Source organism: Oncorhynchus keta, chromosome 16 (assembly GCF_023373465.1).
Source record: "Oncorhynchus keta strain PuntledgeMale-10-30-2019 chromosome 16, Oket_V2, whole genome shotgun sequence".
Lineage (NCBI taxonomy): Eukaryota > Metazoa > Chordata > Actinopteri > Salmoniformes > Salmonidae > Oncorhynchus > Oncorhynchus keta.
This window is the reverse complement of record NC_068436.1, coordinates 10722382-10739881: the sequence shown is the minus strand read 5'-3', so window position 1 is coordinate 10739881 and position 17500 is coordinate 10722382. Positions and strand designations below refer to the sequence as shown.

Sequence of the window (17500 nt, the reverse complement as noted above, 5' to 3'; positions counted from 1 at the left end):
CACACACACACTGTTCCACTCACTCCCCCCAGACCTAGGCAGCCCGAGTCGGCTTACACCTTGGCCCCTCTCCTGGCCCTTCCCTTGGGCCATCTTGGGTCCTTCCCACCCTTCACTCTTCATGGGCCCTCTCTAGGCTTCTCTCTGCCTGGGCATCCACGGTGAAAGGTTGAGTGGGTGGAGGCCTGGATCTCTGGATCCTGTCTGGTCTGCCTTACTAGAGGGTTAGAAGGTCTAGTCTACAGGGGTCAGTCAGAGTACTGTGTGTCTAGTAAAGGTCATCTAGCCAGGTTAACTGGGCTACGCTTGGTGCCATGTGTCATGTTAATGGTCTGTGTTTAAGAGCCAGTGAAAGGCGAGTGGATGGGAAGCCCTGTAGTGAGACGGATGCTCTCGGCTTCACTGGGGAACTGAACTCATGTCAAAAACATATGGCACTGAAATGGATACATACTGAGCTCCGTGTAATGTGTGCTGTCGAGCAGTGTGAAGGAGCAGCTTTGTTTGTCTGTGTGTGTGTGTGTGTGTGTGGGGGGGGTGTATGTGTTCCCCTTTGTGTCTACTTATTGGCCTTCCTCCATTTGTTAGACTGTCTTTAAATATTGCCTTCCCGATTTACCTGCTTTTGTCCACATGCCATGTTATTCCAATGTATAAAAACATTTATAGCCAGACACACACACACACACACACACACACACACACACACACACACACACACACACACACACACACACACACACACACACACACACACACACACACACACACACACACACACACACACACACAGTCCTAGCGGAGAACAGCAGAGCTTGCCAAGTCAGCGCTGAGCGCTCAGAGGTGGGATCATCATGTTGGCTCTGTGTCTCATCTCACGTCTTATGGAGGAATGGCTAAATAATGCAAAGCTTCAATTAGGGCTCTTTGGGGGTCTTAACCAGCGCCGTTCCATTTAGACCCCCCTAATTCCACTGCAGTTAAACCCAGAGCTTGTAGCATTTCAGCCCCTTGGAGGAGAGAGGAGAGAGGGAGAGAAGGAGGAGAAAAGAAGAGAGGGAGAGGGAAGAGATGAGGTGGAAGGGGAGAGAGGAGGGAGGGAAGAGAAGGGGCGAGGGAAGAGAGGAGATAAAAGGGAAGGGAGGAGGAGAAAAGAAGAGAGGGCGAGGGAAGAGAGGAGATAAAAGGGAAGGGAGGAGGAGAAAAGAAGAGAGGGCGAGGGAAGAGAGGAGATAAAAGGGAAGGGAGGAGGAGAAAAGAAGAGGGAGAGGGAAGAGAGGAGATAAAAGGGAAGGGAGGAGGAGAAAAGAGAGAAGGGGCGAGGGAAGAGAGGAGATAAAAGGGAAGGGAGGAGGAGAAAAGAGGAGAGGGAGAGGGAAGAGAGGAGATAAAAGGGAAGGGGAGGGAGAGGAGAGGGAGAGGGAAGAGAGGAGATAAAAGGGAAGGGAGGAGGAGAAAAGAAGAGAAGGGGCGAGGGAAGAGAGGAGATAAAAGGGAAGGGAGGAGGAGAAAAGAAGAAGGGGAGGGGAGAGGAGATAAAAGGGAAGGGAGGAGGAGAAAAGAAGAGAGGGCGAGGGAAGAGAGGAGATAAAAGGGAAGGGAGGAGGAGAAAAGAAGAGAGGGCGAGGGAAGAGAGGAGATAAAAGGGAAGGGAGGAGGAGAAAAGAAGAGAGGGCGAGGGAAGAGAGGAGATAAAAGGGAAGGGAGGAGGAGAAAAGAAGAGAGGGCGAGGGAAGAGAGGAGATAAAAGGGAAGGGAGGAGGAGAAAAGAAGAGAGGGCGAGGGAAGAGAGGAGATAAAAGGGAAGGGAGGAGGAGAAAAGAAGAGAGGGCGAGGGAAGAGAGGAGATAAAAGGGAAGGGAGGAGGAGAAAAGAAGAGAGGGCGAGGGAAGAGAGGAGATAAAAGGGAAGGGAGGAGGAGAAAAGAGGAGAGGGCGAGGGAAGAGAGGAGATAAAAGGGAAGGGAGGAGGAGAGGGAGCGATTTTTCTTCTTTTGTGCTGATTGCTTTCATTCAGTTCCAGGTCAGGGCTCAGGTTGTCGGAGGAAAATAGAAATCTAAACATTTCATGGCCGACATGTCGCTGTGACCCCGGGCTCATCCCTCTCTGTCTCGCTCTCTGTTTCTCTCTCTGTATCTCTTTCTCTCTCTGTCTCACTCGCTCTCTTACTCTCACTCTCTCTCTCCTTATCTCTCTTTCTCTCTGTCTCTCTGCCGCTCTCTCACTCACCCACCCACTCTCTCTATCTATCTATCTATCTATCTATCTATCTATCTATCTATCTATCTATCTATCTATCTATCTATCTATCTATCTATCTATCTATCTATCTCTCTCTCTCTCTCTCTCTCTCACTATCTATCTCTCTCTCACTCTCACACACACACACACACACACACACACACACACACACACACACACACACACACACACACACACACACACACACACACACACACACACACACACCCCTTCTTCCAGTTCTTTTCTGTGCCTTTGCTGTGTGCTTGGTTTACCCCGGCGATACTCCTCCATCTCCCTTTCCTTCCTTTCCCGAGAGGCTGTTATTCCCTCGTCTTTTCTCTGATATCACATGGCGTTATAGCGTCCACCATGCATTTTCTTTCCCCTTCCTTTGTCCTCAGTGTCTTTAGCTCCATATGATATGAGGATTCCCCCTCTCTCTTTGTGTGTTTTGGGGGGCGGGGGAGGAGAGAGGCGTGTCCGGGGCCAGATGTGAAGCCAGCCATCATGTCAGCTCACGGACGATCAAACAACCTCACGCTCACCCAGCCTCTGCCTCACCTGGGGGAGAGTCCTCCAGGGCTTCCCCTATCTCTCCACACTTCATTTTATCCTCCCCTCGCTCACCTTTCTCTCCCCTTCTCTCTCTCTCTCTCTCTCTCTCTCTCTCTCTCTCTCTCTCTCTCTCTCTCTCTCTCTCTTTCCTCCACATCATTCTCTCTCACCTCTTTTGTCTCCCTTCGTTCTGGGGTTGCCTATAGAAACAAGTTTAGTACCAAACCCCAAACTGACCTCAGACCAGTGTCTATAGGCCTTGTTGTCATCCTACTCCACATGACGCCTGGGAGCCCATAGAGAAACAGTGTGAGACCAGCTACTGTGTCAACATGCCACTGACTGTTGACTCCGCGCTGCCAAGGACACTACCAGGGCCCAGATGACATGCCACCGCTCTCCCACCGACAGGCATCGCGGGTGGGCTACAAACACTCAGCTTGGTGGGGTGGCTGGTTTGAGGGATGGCGGGAGAGGGGGGTGTTTACGCACATGTCATGGGAGATCACTATCGACTGTCCCCTCAACCCTGGTGATGTGTGTGTGCACATCAATGTGAATAGAAACAGGGACAATAGCACAGATCATCTCCATCTCATCAACCACAGTCACATCACCCGGTGCACTGTACCGTCGCGTTCCCTCACGATAAGCCATATCTTCCTCTCATAATCCCTGTGTATCATCAGAACCTACTCACTCAATCAACTCACATGAAGTGTTATTTGTCACATGCGCCGAATACAACTGGTGTAGACTTCCCCGTCCATTACCATATCAATGTAGAGCTACATACAGGACGTTCAATTACCATATCAATGTAGGGCTCCATACAGGAAGTTCCATTACCATATCATTTTTTTTTTTTTTTTACCTTTATTTTACTAGGCAAGTCAGTTAAGAACAAATTCTTATTTACAATGACGGCCTGGGAACAGTGGGTTAACTGCCTGTTCAGGGGCAGAACGACAGATTTGTACCTTGTCAGCTCGGGGGTTTGAACTTGCAACCTTCCGGTTACTAGTCCAACGCTCTAACCACTAGGCTACCCTGCCGCCCCATGTAGGGTTCCATACAGGAAGGCCATTACCATATCAATGTAGAGCTACATACAGGAAGTTCCATTACCATATCAATGTAGGGCTCCATACAGGAAGTTCCAGTACCATATCAATGTAGAGCTACAAACAGGAAGTTTCAGTACCATATCAATGTAGAGCTACAAACAGGGAGTTCCAGTACCAGATCAATGTGGAGAGGTAGGAGGAATCAGAGGTAGATATATACATGGAGGCCGGGTAAAGTGACTAGACATCATGATAGATAAAAAAAACATTATTAGAGGTAGATATGTACATGGAGGCAAGGTAAAGTGACTAGGCATCATGATAGATAATAATAACAACAACACATTTTAAATAGCCAGGCTGTCATCTGAAGAAAAGGAGAGAAGAGAGGAAGCTGGAAGTGGTGTGAAGAATCAAGCTCCCCAGGGAGGGAGGATAGCTTGGGGGATGTTTGGGAGGATAGCGGGGTCTCGTATTACAAGTGGTTTGTATGTAATCCAGGACCAACGTAAAGGGGATTTGGGTCTATAGCTAGAGCTCAGTGCTGATTCCATAGACCGAGAGGCAGAGAGACCGAGAGACCGAGAGGAAGAGAGACCGAGAGGAAGAGAGACCGAGAGGAAGAGAGACCGAGAGGAAGAGAGACCGAGAGGAAGAGAGACCGAGAGGAAGAGAGACCGAGAGGGAGAGAGACCGAGAGGAAGAGAGACCGAGAGGAAGAGAGACCGAGAGGGAGAGAGACCGAGAGGAAGAGAGACCGAGAGGGAGAGAGACCGAGAGGAAGAGAGACCGAGAGACCGAGAGGAAGAGAGACCGAGAGGAAGAGAGACCGAGAGGAAGAGAGACCGAGAGGGAGAGAGACCGAGAGGCAGAGAGGAAGAGAGACCGAGAGGAAGAGAGACCGAGAGGAAGAGAGACCGAGAGGAAGAGAGACCGAGAGGAAGAGAGACCGAGAGGGAGAGAGACCGAGAGGAAGAGAGACCGAGAGGAAGAGAGACCGAGAGGGAGAGAGACCGAGAGGAAGAGAGACCGAGAGGGAGAGAGACCAACAGAGAGAGAGAGAGAAAGAGAGAGAGACAATAAAAACCCTCCAACCCAAAAAGGCATGTGGTGTTGATGGTACCGTCAATGAAATTATCAAATATACAGACAACAAATACCAATTGGCTTTACTAAAACTCTTCAACATCATCCTTAGCTCTGGCATCTTCCCCAATATTTGGAACCAAGGACTGATCACCCCAATCCATAAAAGTGGAGACAAATTTGTCCCCAATAACAACTGTGGGATATGCATCAACAGCAACCTTGGGAAAATCCTTTGCATTATCATTAACAACAGACTCATACATTTCCTCAGTGAAAATAATGTACTGAGCAAATGTCAAATTGGCTTTTTACCAAATTACCGTACAACAGATCATGTATTCACCCTGCACACCCTAATTGACAAACAAACAAAACAAAGGCAAAGTCTTCTCATGCTTTGTTGATTTCAAAAAAAGCCTTCGACTCAATTTGGCATGAGGGTCTGCTGTACAAATTGATGGAAAGTGGTGTTGGGGGGAAAACATACAACATTATAAAATCCATGTACACAAACAACAAGTGAGCGGTTAAAATAGGCAACAAACACACACATTTCTTCCCACAGGGCTGTGGGGTGAGACAGGGATGCAGCTTAAGCCCCACCCTCTTCAACATATATATCAACAAATCTGCATCACCCAGCCTCACCCTACTAGAATCTGAAGCCAGGAACCCAGCACCCCGGAATTAAAACACTATCTCTGCTCTTTTCCTTACTTTCGCTGTGTGAGTGTGTGTGTGTGTGTGTGTGTGTGTGTGTGTGTGTGTGTGTGTGTGTGTGTGTGTGTGTGTGTGTGTGTGTGTGTGTGTGTGTGTGTGTGTGTGTGTGTGTGTGTGTGTGTGTGTGTGTGTGTGTGTGTGTGTCTGTGTGTGTCTGTGTGTGTGTGTCTGTGTGTGAGTCTGTGTGTGTGTGTGTGTCTGTGTCTGTGTGTGAGTCTGTGTGTGTGTGTGTCTGTGTGTGTCTGTGTCTGTGTGTGAGTCTGTGTGTGTGTGTGTGTCTGCCGCTAATATTTGTGTGGGAGTTTGAATAATAATGACTGTTTCAGTTGGTTGTTTATGAGAGTGTGTGAGTGGTGTGTGTGTGGCAGCAATGTGTGTTAGGAGGTAATTGCTGTAGCTCTGTAGAAGAGCCTCCACAACACTGCAGAGCATGGTAGACTGCAGGGCTGTGAAGGTCATTAGTTCTACCAACACCGTAATCAGATATGGAACGTTCAGTTAAGAACCGTAATGAAACGTCTGCTGTTGATCTCTCACTGATGGTCTCCACGGCGAGCTAGGAGAATATCTGGAGGAATAGCTAGAATCTCCCCTCTTCTTCCTCTCTTCACCCCGCCCTCATTTAAACACCGCTCTAGGAGAATAAGATCGCTGAAATATCCTCTCCTCCCGCCACCTCCTCCTTGTTTGCGCTTTACTCACACACACTAGCCTTCTCAGACTGTAACCCAGAGGGCAGATTAGAGGCGGTCTAACCTGTAACGACGTTCGCGGTGACCTGTTGTTCTCTGACCGGTTTTATCATTTGTCTCCCCTAGTCACTCCCCCCGTGTGTAACCCCTGTAATCATCATCTCTGAGACGTTGTCAGTATTAGAACTGCCATCTTTCAGGCTCTGAGGTAAACCGAGCAGTACTGAGGGAGTGGGGGGCTTGAGTGTGTGTGTGTGTGTGTGTGTGTGTGTGTGTGTGTGTGTGTGTGTGTGTGTGTGTGTGTGTGTGTGTGTGTGTGTGTGTGTATGTGTGTGTGTGTGTGTGTGTGTGTGTGTGTGTGAGTGTGTGTGTGGCAGCAGTGTTCACTGGTTTAGTCCATCATTGTAGTGTTGTAATAGCAGCCAGATGTTGTGTTGTAATGATGCCTGCGCTCATCCAGATAGGTTTACTTAAGTGGGATGATTAATTACCCAGGATGGTAGCATATGGGAGAGAGAGAGATTGAGAGACAGAGAGAGAGAGAGTGAGAGCCTCCAGAGTCCCAGTGAGCATCAGTACATTTTACTGAACACAATATTCTGTTGTTGAACGTTTCTTGTGTGGGGCTGTCATCCTTTTGTCATCTTTGTTTGCTCAAACCTGTAACTAACTAACTAACTAACTCACAGGTATTTTCCTTTCTCCATCAAACTCCAAAATCATTAACCCTTCCCAATATCTTATGTCCTCTCCTATACAGAGCAACCACCCAATCACCACCAGCAGGGCCAGTCCACGCTGCCGCCAGCCCTGCCTCCCCACAAGCAGCAGCCGTTGGTCACCGCGCTCAACCACAACTCCCTGAGCAGCCGTAACCGTAACCCCAGCCCGGCCCCACCGGCCGCCCTCCCCGCCGAGCTGCAAACCACACCCGAGTCCGTGCCGCTGCAGGACAGCTGGGTCCTGGGCAGCAATGTGCCACTGGAGAGCAGGTAAGATTTGAATATATAAAAAAAATACATGGCAACTGTATTAAACATGAATTAAGAAAACCTGGCTACCCAAATCTCAAATCTGGTGACAGATTGCTTTAAATCAAGGCATTATGGATTATAATATAACATTAGCATACCTTGAAAACATAACCAGTGATAGGCAACTAAATTCAGCTGCGAAATGATTTTTGTCAGAGCTGAGGCTAGAACATAATTATAATTATTTGTACACTTCAACTAAACCCAACAATAGATTGTATTTGAAATTAACAATAATTTCATACCTTGATTGCATTTAGACACAAAACTATTTTTTTATTTTGAGAATACCTGGCAACCCAAACCTCCAATCTGGCAAGGTAGTCAACCTTGGGAACCATGCCTTAGCTAAACTGGCAAACCAAAACTAGTTAAAGTGGGCAAACTTGTATTCGTACGTAATATTCAGCCAATTTGGCAACCCTTACCTCAGCCAACCCATTAACTATACTGATTGGTGACCTTGCAAATCAAAGCAGAGCCTATCTGGAAACCCAAATGTGTACTGATGTTTCAAAACAGTGAAACTGACCAAGAAATCCAAAACCAGAGAGTACAGTGAGTGTATTTCTTTAGTGTAACCCTCCTCAGCTCTAGTCTTCTTTAGAACTAGGATCATACAGAGAACACACACACAGAGAGAGAGAGAGAGAGTGCGAGCACACACCCTGCTCAGACACAAAGGCTTTCCTCTCACCTGTTATTGTACAGCTTTTGGACTTGTCAATCAATGACTAGGGACACATTAGAGGGAGATTTAAACACACACACACACATTGATTTGTGCCTCTGCTGTATTATTAGTAGACTGCAGTCTGGCTCAGGTGTTATAGTGTTAATGGGTCTCTTCCGCCACCTCCTCTCTTGTTATCTCTTCCTCTACCTTCCCCCTGTTTCAAACAGTTACCTGCACTGTTCATTCATGCATTCATTGTTACACAATACAACAAATCTCCCTCCTGTGTGTGTGTGTGTGTGTGTGTGTGTGTGTGTGTGTGTGTGTGTGTGTGTGTGTGTGTGTGTGTGTGTGTGTGTGTGTGTGTGTGTGTGTGTGTGTGTGTGTGTGTGTGTGTGTGTGTGTGTGTGTGTGTGTGTGTGTGTGGCTGCCAGAGTGAATGTGTGCGTTTGAATCTATAAGTTACGGGACGCTACTCTTTTGTGAGCGCCCTCTCTAACCCGACCTCAGATCCATAAGTCAATTTGTACCTATTAGTATATTTTTTTGTCCAGAATGTTTCCCACCCTTCTTCTCCAGAAAAATAATGAATGAATGAATGAAAGAAAAAGAGGTGAAGAAAAAACCCTGACATGGCTATGTAACATTACAAGGCAGCAATAGAGGGATGGAGGGACAGGACAGTGTAGCTGTAGATTTAAGCAGGGCCGGGGGCCTCTGGGTGATATGTGTGTGAAAAGCCCTGGCTGTATAGTTTTATATTTTATGACCAGAGAAGTGCCAGGCCAAACAGTGTGTAAAGGGACCCTTGAATAACACACCTGGCTCCCCTAAGGGAGGCCCTGTTTCTCTCACACACACACACACACACACACACACACACACACACACACACACACACACACACACACACACACACACACACACACACACACACACACACACACACACACACAAACTCACACACAAACTCACACACTCTCATTCCCTCTCTGTCCCTCTGGCCTTTTATTTATGGTTCATCTGTCTCCAACACCAGGAACAACCATAACCCCAGACCTCATCTGCTACAGGCGTGTCGGGCAGCTGGAGATCGGGGGGGACTAGCTGGCGTCATGTCCCTCGCCATCCATTTTCTCTTCCTATATGTCCCTCATTCTCTCTCTCTCTCTCTCTGTGTCTCTCCTCCTGTCCATGCCATCATCCTGTATGACCTTGGCTGTCCTCCTCATCTCTTATTGACAAAACAATATGTATACATCTATTATTAATAAGAGGGGCTTAAAGCTTGTGTTACTCCAAAACCAAACCCCCCACCACAGGGAATACAGTTCCACCATGGCAACGGGGCCCAGGGGGAAGGAAAAAACACAACACAGGAATGCAGCGGTCAATTCAGACCCAGTGGGATAGTCCCGGTTCAACACCGTACCATGACCCTCTGTGTGTGTGTGTCTGTGTGTCTGTCTGTCTGTCTGTCTGTTTGTGTGTGTGTGTGTGTGTGTGTGAGAGAGATCCTCCCTTGCTATGTGTAGGAAGACTTTTAACCCAAGCTCTGGCTCCAACATGGACAAACACTACAGCACAGAGTACTCACAGTATCAGATTCCCTCTCTCACTTGCTTTGTAGGCACCTTTTCAACACGTTTGGCTCACACTAGCGGATTTGAGCACTCCCTGTCTGCATCCCAAATGGCACCCTATTCTCTATAATGTTGTTCAAAAGTAGTGCACTTTTAAGGGAATATGCCAGTTAGGATGTGTGTGTGTGTGTGTGTGTGTGTGTGTGTGTGTGTGTGTGTGTGTGTGTGTGTGTGTGTGTGTGTGTGTGTGTGTGTGTGTGTGTGTGTGTGTGTGTGTGTGTGTGTGTGTGTGTGTGTGTGTGTGTGTGTGTGTGTGTGTGTGTGTAAAGGGAGGTAGTGGTCTTGTTTCGTGTGTATACACAAGAGCCTGTCATGGAAATAAACTAAACGGTGAACTTTCTTGGCAGCCGGAGTCCTAGAAGTAGAGGAGAGAGAATATGTTGAGCCCCTGTACTGAAAATAGGATCAAAATGTGACGGTGGGATTTGATAAATGATCCCCCATCACAAATTGAATCGCAAATCAAGCGCATCATTTCTAAACCAGACATTATTCTTGACATTGTGGCTTGAGAAGAAATGATGAAAGAAAAGTGTAATAATTCAAGGGTAGGAAGGAGAGCTCTCCAGTCTTCAAACGTTCTCTTTCTCTTTCAGAGGATGTTGATGAGCAGGTATCATCCCTTTTAAGGTTTTATTGGAAACGTAGTTTGCCAACGAAGAGTATTTTACTACACATCATCTCATCTTACATAATCTTGTTTCATGTTGGCTCCTTCTGTGAAGTACTCTTTAAATCTTCTCAACTATGGTGGTCGGCCTGGCAACAAAGTAAAGATTCTATATATAAAAACAGAAATCATTCTCTATTGACAGCATGACGTGTAATATATATCTTTTTTTAAACAGAAATATTTCCATAGTTGACAGATCACATAAAAGAACAGCTGCATCTTTTAAGGGAAATAATTACACAGCGTTGTCTAAGCAATGTTCAAGAGATGCCCATTTATTTTAAGCTTCAGATGCTCTCGGATCTTTCGTCAACTTGCTACACGACAATATTGCTTCATTTTTGTTTCGTTTTTTGGCTTCCCTTCCCTCCATCTCAGCTCAGTTCTTATATATACTTTTTTTTTGCAACAATGAAGCAATAGTAAAGTAATATAGCCAGATATACTTATAGAAGTAAAGACAGGGTACATTAAAATAATGACAATTACTAACACACTCATGACGCACACACCCTCTCACCACCACCCACTTAGAGAACGGTCACCGTCATAACCGTTTAACTCAATAAGCCCACTTCAACCACCCTCCTCCTCTTCTGTTACCATTACTCATATTCATTTAATACTGAGGACAGAACGCTAACGTTAGCTAGCTCCTTTCACCATGACAATAACATAGCAAGCCCTGTTGTGGAGACACTATAGCTAACGCTAGCTAGCTCTTTTCACCAATTACATCTAAAGCCCTGTTGTGGAGACACTATAGCTAACGCTAGCTAGTTCTTTTCACCAATTACATCTAAAGCCCTGTTGAGGAGACACTATAGCTAACGCTAGCTAGCTCCTTTCACCAATTACATCTAAAGCCCTGTTGAGGAGACACTATAGCTAACGCTAGCTAGCTCCTTTCACCAATTACATCTAAAGCCCTGTTGAGGAGACACTATAGCTAACGCTAGCTAGCTCCTTTCACCAATTACATCTAAAGCCCTGTTGAGGAGACACTATAGCTAACGCTAGCTAGCTCTTTTCACCAATTACATCTAAAGCCGTGTTGAGCAGACACTATAGCTAACGCTAGCTAGCTCCTTTCACCAATTACATCTAAAGCCCTGTTTAGCAGACACTATAGCTAACGCTAGCTAGCTCTTTTCACCAATTACATCTAAAGCCGTGTTGAGTGTTCTAGTGTTCCATCAGCTTTGCTACTTCATCTATTGTCTCCTCCATTTGAGATCTTGTATAGAGTCTGGTTTAAGTCCCACTCAGTGACGGAGAGCTTCAGTTCTCACTGTGAGGTTCTAAGAGTGAGTCTTAGAACCTGTGTATGTCACCGACCACTTAACATGGTGATGCTTGATGCATTCAAAGACCTCTCTCTTTCTCTCTCTCTCACGTCTGCAGATGAATAACTCTCTATACACACGCAGGGTCCTCTCAACATGGTCAGTGAATAATAACAAAAGGATTGCTTCTTATATACCCCGACACACACACACACGTCACACATTTCCACATTGGGGAATCCCGACCCCACAACTTCAACAACTCTAAACATAGCCTCTGGGAGCAAGTAGATTAAGGCCAAGCAGGGTGTGATCGACAACCCTGATTTAGGAAACAAGTGTGTGTGTGTGTGTGTGTGTGTGCGTCCGTGCGTGCGTGCGTGTGTCTTAAATGTCTCCTTGTTATCAGCCTACCAGAATAGACTGTAATTAAAGCCTTTGCCATAAACCTAATGCTTTATAAACTTCCCCTGCAGAAAGACAATAAACTCCAACAGTGATTAACTGCTCTTTTTGATGACAATATACTGTATTTTACTACACCTTTCATTATGACAGTATATCAACAACAGGTTTTTAACTCAGCAATATCAACCATGTGAATATTTTACCTCTATTTGAAATTGTACAAAATGACATTAATAATGATAATACTGCAATACAAGTCTCTGTAAATGATTTGTACCGTGTTACAGACATGCATACAAATCACTGGCTGGATTTCAGCCCAGGGGTTATTTCCTTTAAACACTCAGTGAATATCAGAGAGACAAGCTTTTCATCAAAGACACATTATTCCACTATCATGTAGAGAAAATGAGAAGGTTAGATCAACACCATTGTAATGGCTTGATCAACTGCTTCTTAAAGTCACTCATTCATTTAAAATATCTCTTACTTGAATTCTTCGCACCATATTCCTCTTTAGCTCATAAAGGGAGAGAGACGCGCACACACACAGGCACAATCAAACGCACACACACGCACACACACACTCATAGCTCCTAGAGAGAAGAGACAGACAGACGCCATATCATATGTACACTGAGGTTAATCTCTTCAGACTAAACACACACCAACTGTGGTATGCCTTTAGCTAACCCACACACACAGCCCCCGACCTCACCAGCCCCAGACTATCTATAGAAACACAAGGAAGGCTATGTTCCCCAGTCCTGTTCGTGAGTCGACTCGCTAATATAGTTTGTACAAATATTTACAGCCTGGTAACCCGGTAACATTGTGAGCGATAAGCTATAGCATCACCATCCCATGAATGCCAATTCTGGACATTGGCATAGAGCCATACGCCTATAGGAAGGAGCTGATGATACGAGGCGGGGGTTCTTCACTTTTCTTTCTTTCTTTCATTCTTTCAATTCATTCAATCTGTGGTAGGTAGCCTAGTGGTTAGAGCCTTGGGCCAGTAACCGAAAAGTTGCTTGATCAAATCCCCAAGTTGACAAGGTAAAAAGCTGTCGTTCTGCCCCTGAACAAGGCAGTTAACCCACTGTTCCTAGGCTGTCGTTGTAAATAATAATGTGTTCCTAACTGACTTGCCTGGTTATATTCCATTTTAATAATCAAGTCAAGCCAAGGTGTCAGACTCTCCTGCAGCTTTGTGGCTGTCGTCATCAAATGAATACCTTTTAGCTTTCATTTGACATTTTTGTATTTCTTTGTGGATCGCATAGTACTTTTTTTGTGGATTGATAGTACTTATGTCAGGATAATGAACATGTGAAGTGATGATTTTGGAGAGGGACATAATGAGAGTGGAGAGATTTTGAGTTTTAAATTAGTCAAAAAGTGGATGGATGGATGGATGGATGGATGGAGGGGGAGGCCCAGGTGTTTGAGAGCTGTTTCGTGAATGAGAGATGGATGGGTATAGCATGGCAGAGGTATGAGTGGAGGACAAGGAGGGGTGGAGAGGAAGATGAAGGATACGTAGGTAACATTAGAGAGAGAGAGTCGCGGCATGGAGCAGAGATGAAGGGATAGAACAGGGGTGTATGGGTACTCGAGGGTGTTGGATTAGAGATGGGAGGATGAGAGAGGGAGGAGTGTGAAAGGTCTCATTCCGAGGTGATAATCCCTCATCACTCAATCCGCGACTCATTATCATTCTCACCTGTTGTGTCAGAAGCCTCCCATGCCTGTCTCACACACACACACATCATAGACACACAGAGACACTCACATCTCATGGACAAACACACACACACACTCCTTTCCCGCTCCCTACCTTTCTCCTCTCTTTCCCTGGATCAGCTTTCATTAGCCCGGTCTGCAACTCAACACCTAGATTTCACGACAACTATGATTCCCCCACCCCGTTACGTTTCTCCAAGTAGCTTAGCCTCTTGTCTTTTCTCTGAGCCTGCCATGTTGCATTATTAACTTCCCTTCAATGTAATGGCTATGCTCTGGGGAAAAAACAATAGAATGTGTTGACGTCGCTAACCTGCTAGTTCTAGCTATTGTACAGTATGGCCGCATGCTAATGCTAACATGTCCGTCCTACAGCCTCATGCTAATGCTAATATTGCTTTTCTATCCTCCTGTTAATGTTAACATATCATCTATATTTTATTTTATTTAACCTTTATTTTTACTAGGCAAGTCAGTTAAGGAGAAATTCTTATTTACAATGACGGCCTACCGGGGAACAGTGGGTTCACTGCCTTGTTCAGGGGCAGAACAGCAGATTTATACCTTGTCAGCTCGGGGATTCAATGCTAACACTAACATTAGCGTGTTTAGGACATCAATGCTAATATAGCTTATTTATGGCCTCATGCTAATACTAACAAACTATTTATTCTCTATGGCCTTGTGCTAACGCTTACATAGCTTATATATGTCAACAGGCTAACGCTAATATTATTGTCTCTATGGCCACATGCTTATGTTAGCGTCTCTCTCCTCAACCCGTTGTTGGAGAGCTCTGGAGATGTGGAAGGAGATATGGGGGGGATTAGCATAGTAATGCTGCACAGCGTCACGCCACCTCCAGTCAATTAACAATGGTGGCCCCCGCCACATGCATGCCTTTGCTCTCGCAGTCCCTCTACAAGTCCATTATGCCAAAGGAAACTGGTTATGGCTGGCCCACTATCAGAGCACTGAGAAACCCTTTTGGCCCCGTAGTGTAGGTATCGGGCACAGAGATGCTATCTAAAGGATAGAGCAATTATATCTATCCTCTGTTGCCATTTGATTTCAATACTCATGGAAGAAGTCATTGAACTTTGTCAAGATATTATTATCATTGTCATGTTTTTTAATCCGAATATTTAATTATAGTTTCAAAACGTTTTAAATGCAGCCACCTTTCTATGTAGACTTCGTCTCTATCTATCTTTTCACTGATACGTGCGAACAAAGATAATGTTTTGGTTGAAAGGAGCCTTTTGAACTGGATAAGGTAGCTAAATTCAATTAAAAAGTATCACCATTTCTTTTCAATTTTGAATGAATTGTCTTTTTAATTAGGAAATTGAAAGAACGCTCACATTGTTTTTTAAACAAACATATTCGATTTTCCATTTGATGTATGACTTTTTTTCTAAATACCTCTCCCTTTTCCACAAAATGAAATATGAAATATATCATTGGAATGTGTTGCACATAAACCATGCAATCCAGACACTTGGCAATTTGATAAGGTCATAAATAATACTGAAGTGCCTATCGCATATCCAATGTAGTGTATGTATGGGTAATATAAATCAAGTCGAAGACAAATGGGTAGTAAATACACACACACACACACACACACACACACACACACACACACACACACACACACACACACACACACACACACACACACACACACACACACAGGGCGGCAGGGTAGCCTAGTGGTTAGAGCGTTGGACTAGTAACCGGAAGGTTGTAAGTTAAAATCCCCAAGCTAACAAGGTACAAATCTGTCGTTCTGCCCCTGAACAGGCAGTTAACCCACTGTTCCTAGGCCATCATTGAAAATAAGAATTTGTTCTTAACTGACTAGTTAAATATTTAAAAAAATGAAAAACACACACAGAGTCACGCAACCTGGAGAGCTAAATGCTTTACAGTACGCTAAAACAATGTGTGAACGCTAAAATCATTTAAAATACTAGGGTGAGGAAAACCAACTTCCAAACGAACGAGCTTCACTGACTATACCGTTTTAGACTAACATTTTATACCGGTAGGGCACCATACTTAAGTGTTACATTAATCTGGAAATAGCAAACAAAATAGCATATTTTATTGGCTGTTCTCACCACTAGTACATGAGAGAGAGAGAGAGAGAGAGAGGGAGAGAGCAGGAGAGAGAGAGAGGGAGAGGGAGAGAGCAGGAGAGAGGGAGGGAGAGAGCAGGAGAGAGAGAGAGGGAGAGAGAGAGAGGGAGAGGGAGAGAGCAGGAGAGAGGAGAGGGAGAGAGAGAGAGAGGGAGAGAGAGAGAGGGAGAGGGAGAGAGCAGGGGAGAGAGCAGGAGAGAGAGAGAGGGAGAGAGAGAGAGGGAGAGGGAGAGAGCAGGGGAGAGGGAGAGAGCAGGAGAGAGAGAGAGGGAGAGAGAGAGAGGGAGAGGGAGAGAGCAGGAGAGAGGGAGGGAGAGAGATGTAAGAGCCTATAGCAGGGTTATATAACAGGGTTATCCACAACTCAATTGAACACATTGGCTCTGCCAGCGTCGCCATAAACAGCCTGCTTTATGGAGGGAATAAAAGACTCCTCTCCTCTAGTCTCCTCCCTCCGAGGCCCTCCATCTCAGATCGCACCACCGCTGTCTCTTTTCATCATCACACGTTTATCCATCCTCCTCTCCTCCGCTCTGGAAATGGAGGGAGGAGGTGAAAGAGAAGTGAAAATGAAAAATACACAAAGAGATAGAAATGAAATTAGAATGTGTCACTTCGGTCTGTATATTGAATGTGTGTGTGTAGGTGTGTGTGCGTGTGTGTGCAGGTGTGCCTGTGTGCATGCTCAGGTGGCTGAGTGTGTGCTTTTGGGACCTAATCTCAGTGTGTGTCCTTACGCAACTGCGTGTGCCCGTGCGCGCGCGTGTTATTCCAACCCTGCATGCTGTGTGTGTCTGTGTGACACCTGTCTGCCAGTCAGGTCTACCGGGTGACTACGTCCCCATCGCTCTGTGTGTGTCGGCGTGTCTGGCTGCCAGTCAGGTCTACCGGGTGAATACGTCCCCATCGCTCTGTGTGTGTCGGCGTGTCTGGCTGCCAGTCAGGTCTACCGGGTGACTACGTCCCCATCGCTCTGTGTGTGTCGGCGTGTCTGGCTGCCAGTCAGGTCTACCGGGTGACTACGTCCCCACCGCTCTGTGTGTCGGTGTGTCTGGCTGCCAGTCAGGTCTACCGGGTGAATACGTCCCCATCGCTCTGTGTGTCGGCGTGTCTGGCTGCCAGTCAGGTCTACCGGGTGAATACGTCCCCATCGCTCTGTGTGTGTCGGCGTGTCTGGCTGCCAGTCAGGTCTACCGGGTGACTACGTCCCCATCGCTCTGTGTGTGTCGGCGTGTCTGGCTGCCAAAACGATCTCCTCAAGTCTTCCCTTCTCTCTAATTGTGTTGTATAATAATACACTTTGATTACACACACACACACACACACACACACACACACACACACACTCACACTCACACTCACACACAAACACACACACGTCTCTAATTGTGTTATGTCTCTGGTATCTCCATCTCCCTCATGTAGAAAATTAGCAAAGCAAGCCGTTCTGGAAAACGGGCATGACAACCTGATAGAGATGGATGTGTTCCCTCCCGCGTGCCACGAAGGTGCCTATGGGGATG

General features: G+C 46.0%; 1 protein-coding gene across 1 annotated transcript in view; it reads left to right on the top strand.

The window, feature by feature from the left end:
* Nucleotides 1-17500, top strand: part of LOC118395557 (teneurin-3-like) — a 797463-nt gene that overhangs the window by 623412 nt on the left and 156551 nt on the right. The window contains 1 exon segment of the mRNA XM_052464676.1: nucleotides 7128-7359. Within this exon segment, the coding sequence (XP_052320636.1) occupies nucleotides 7128-7359 (232 nt within the window).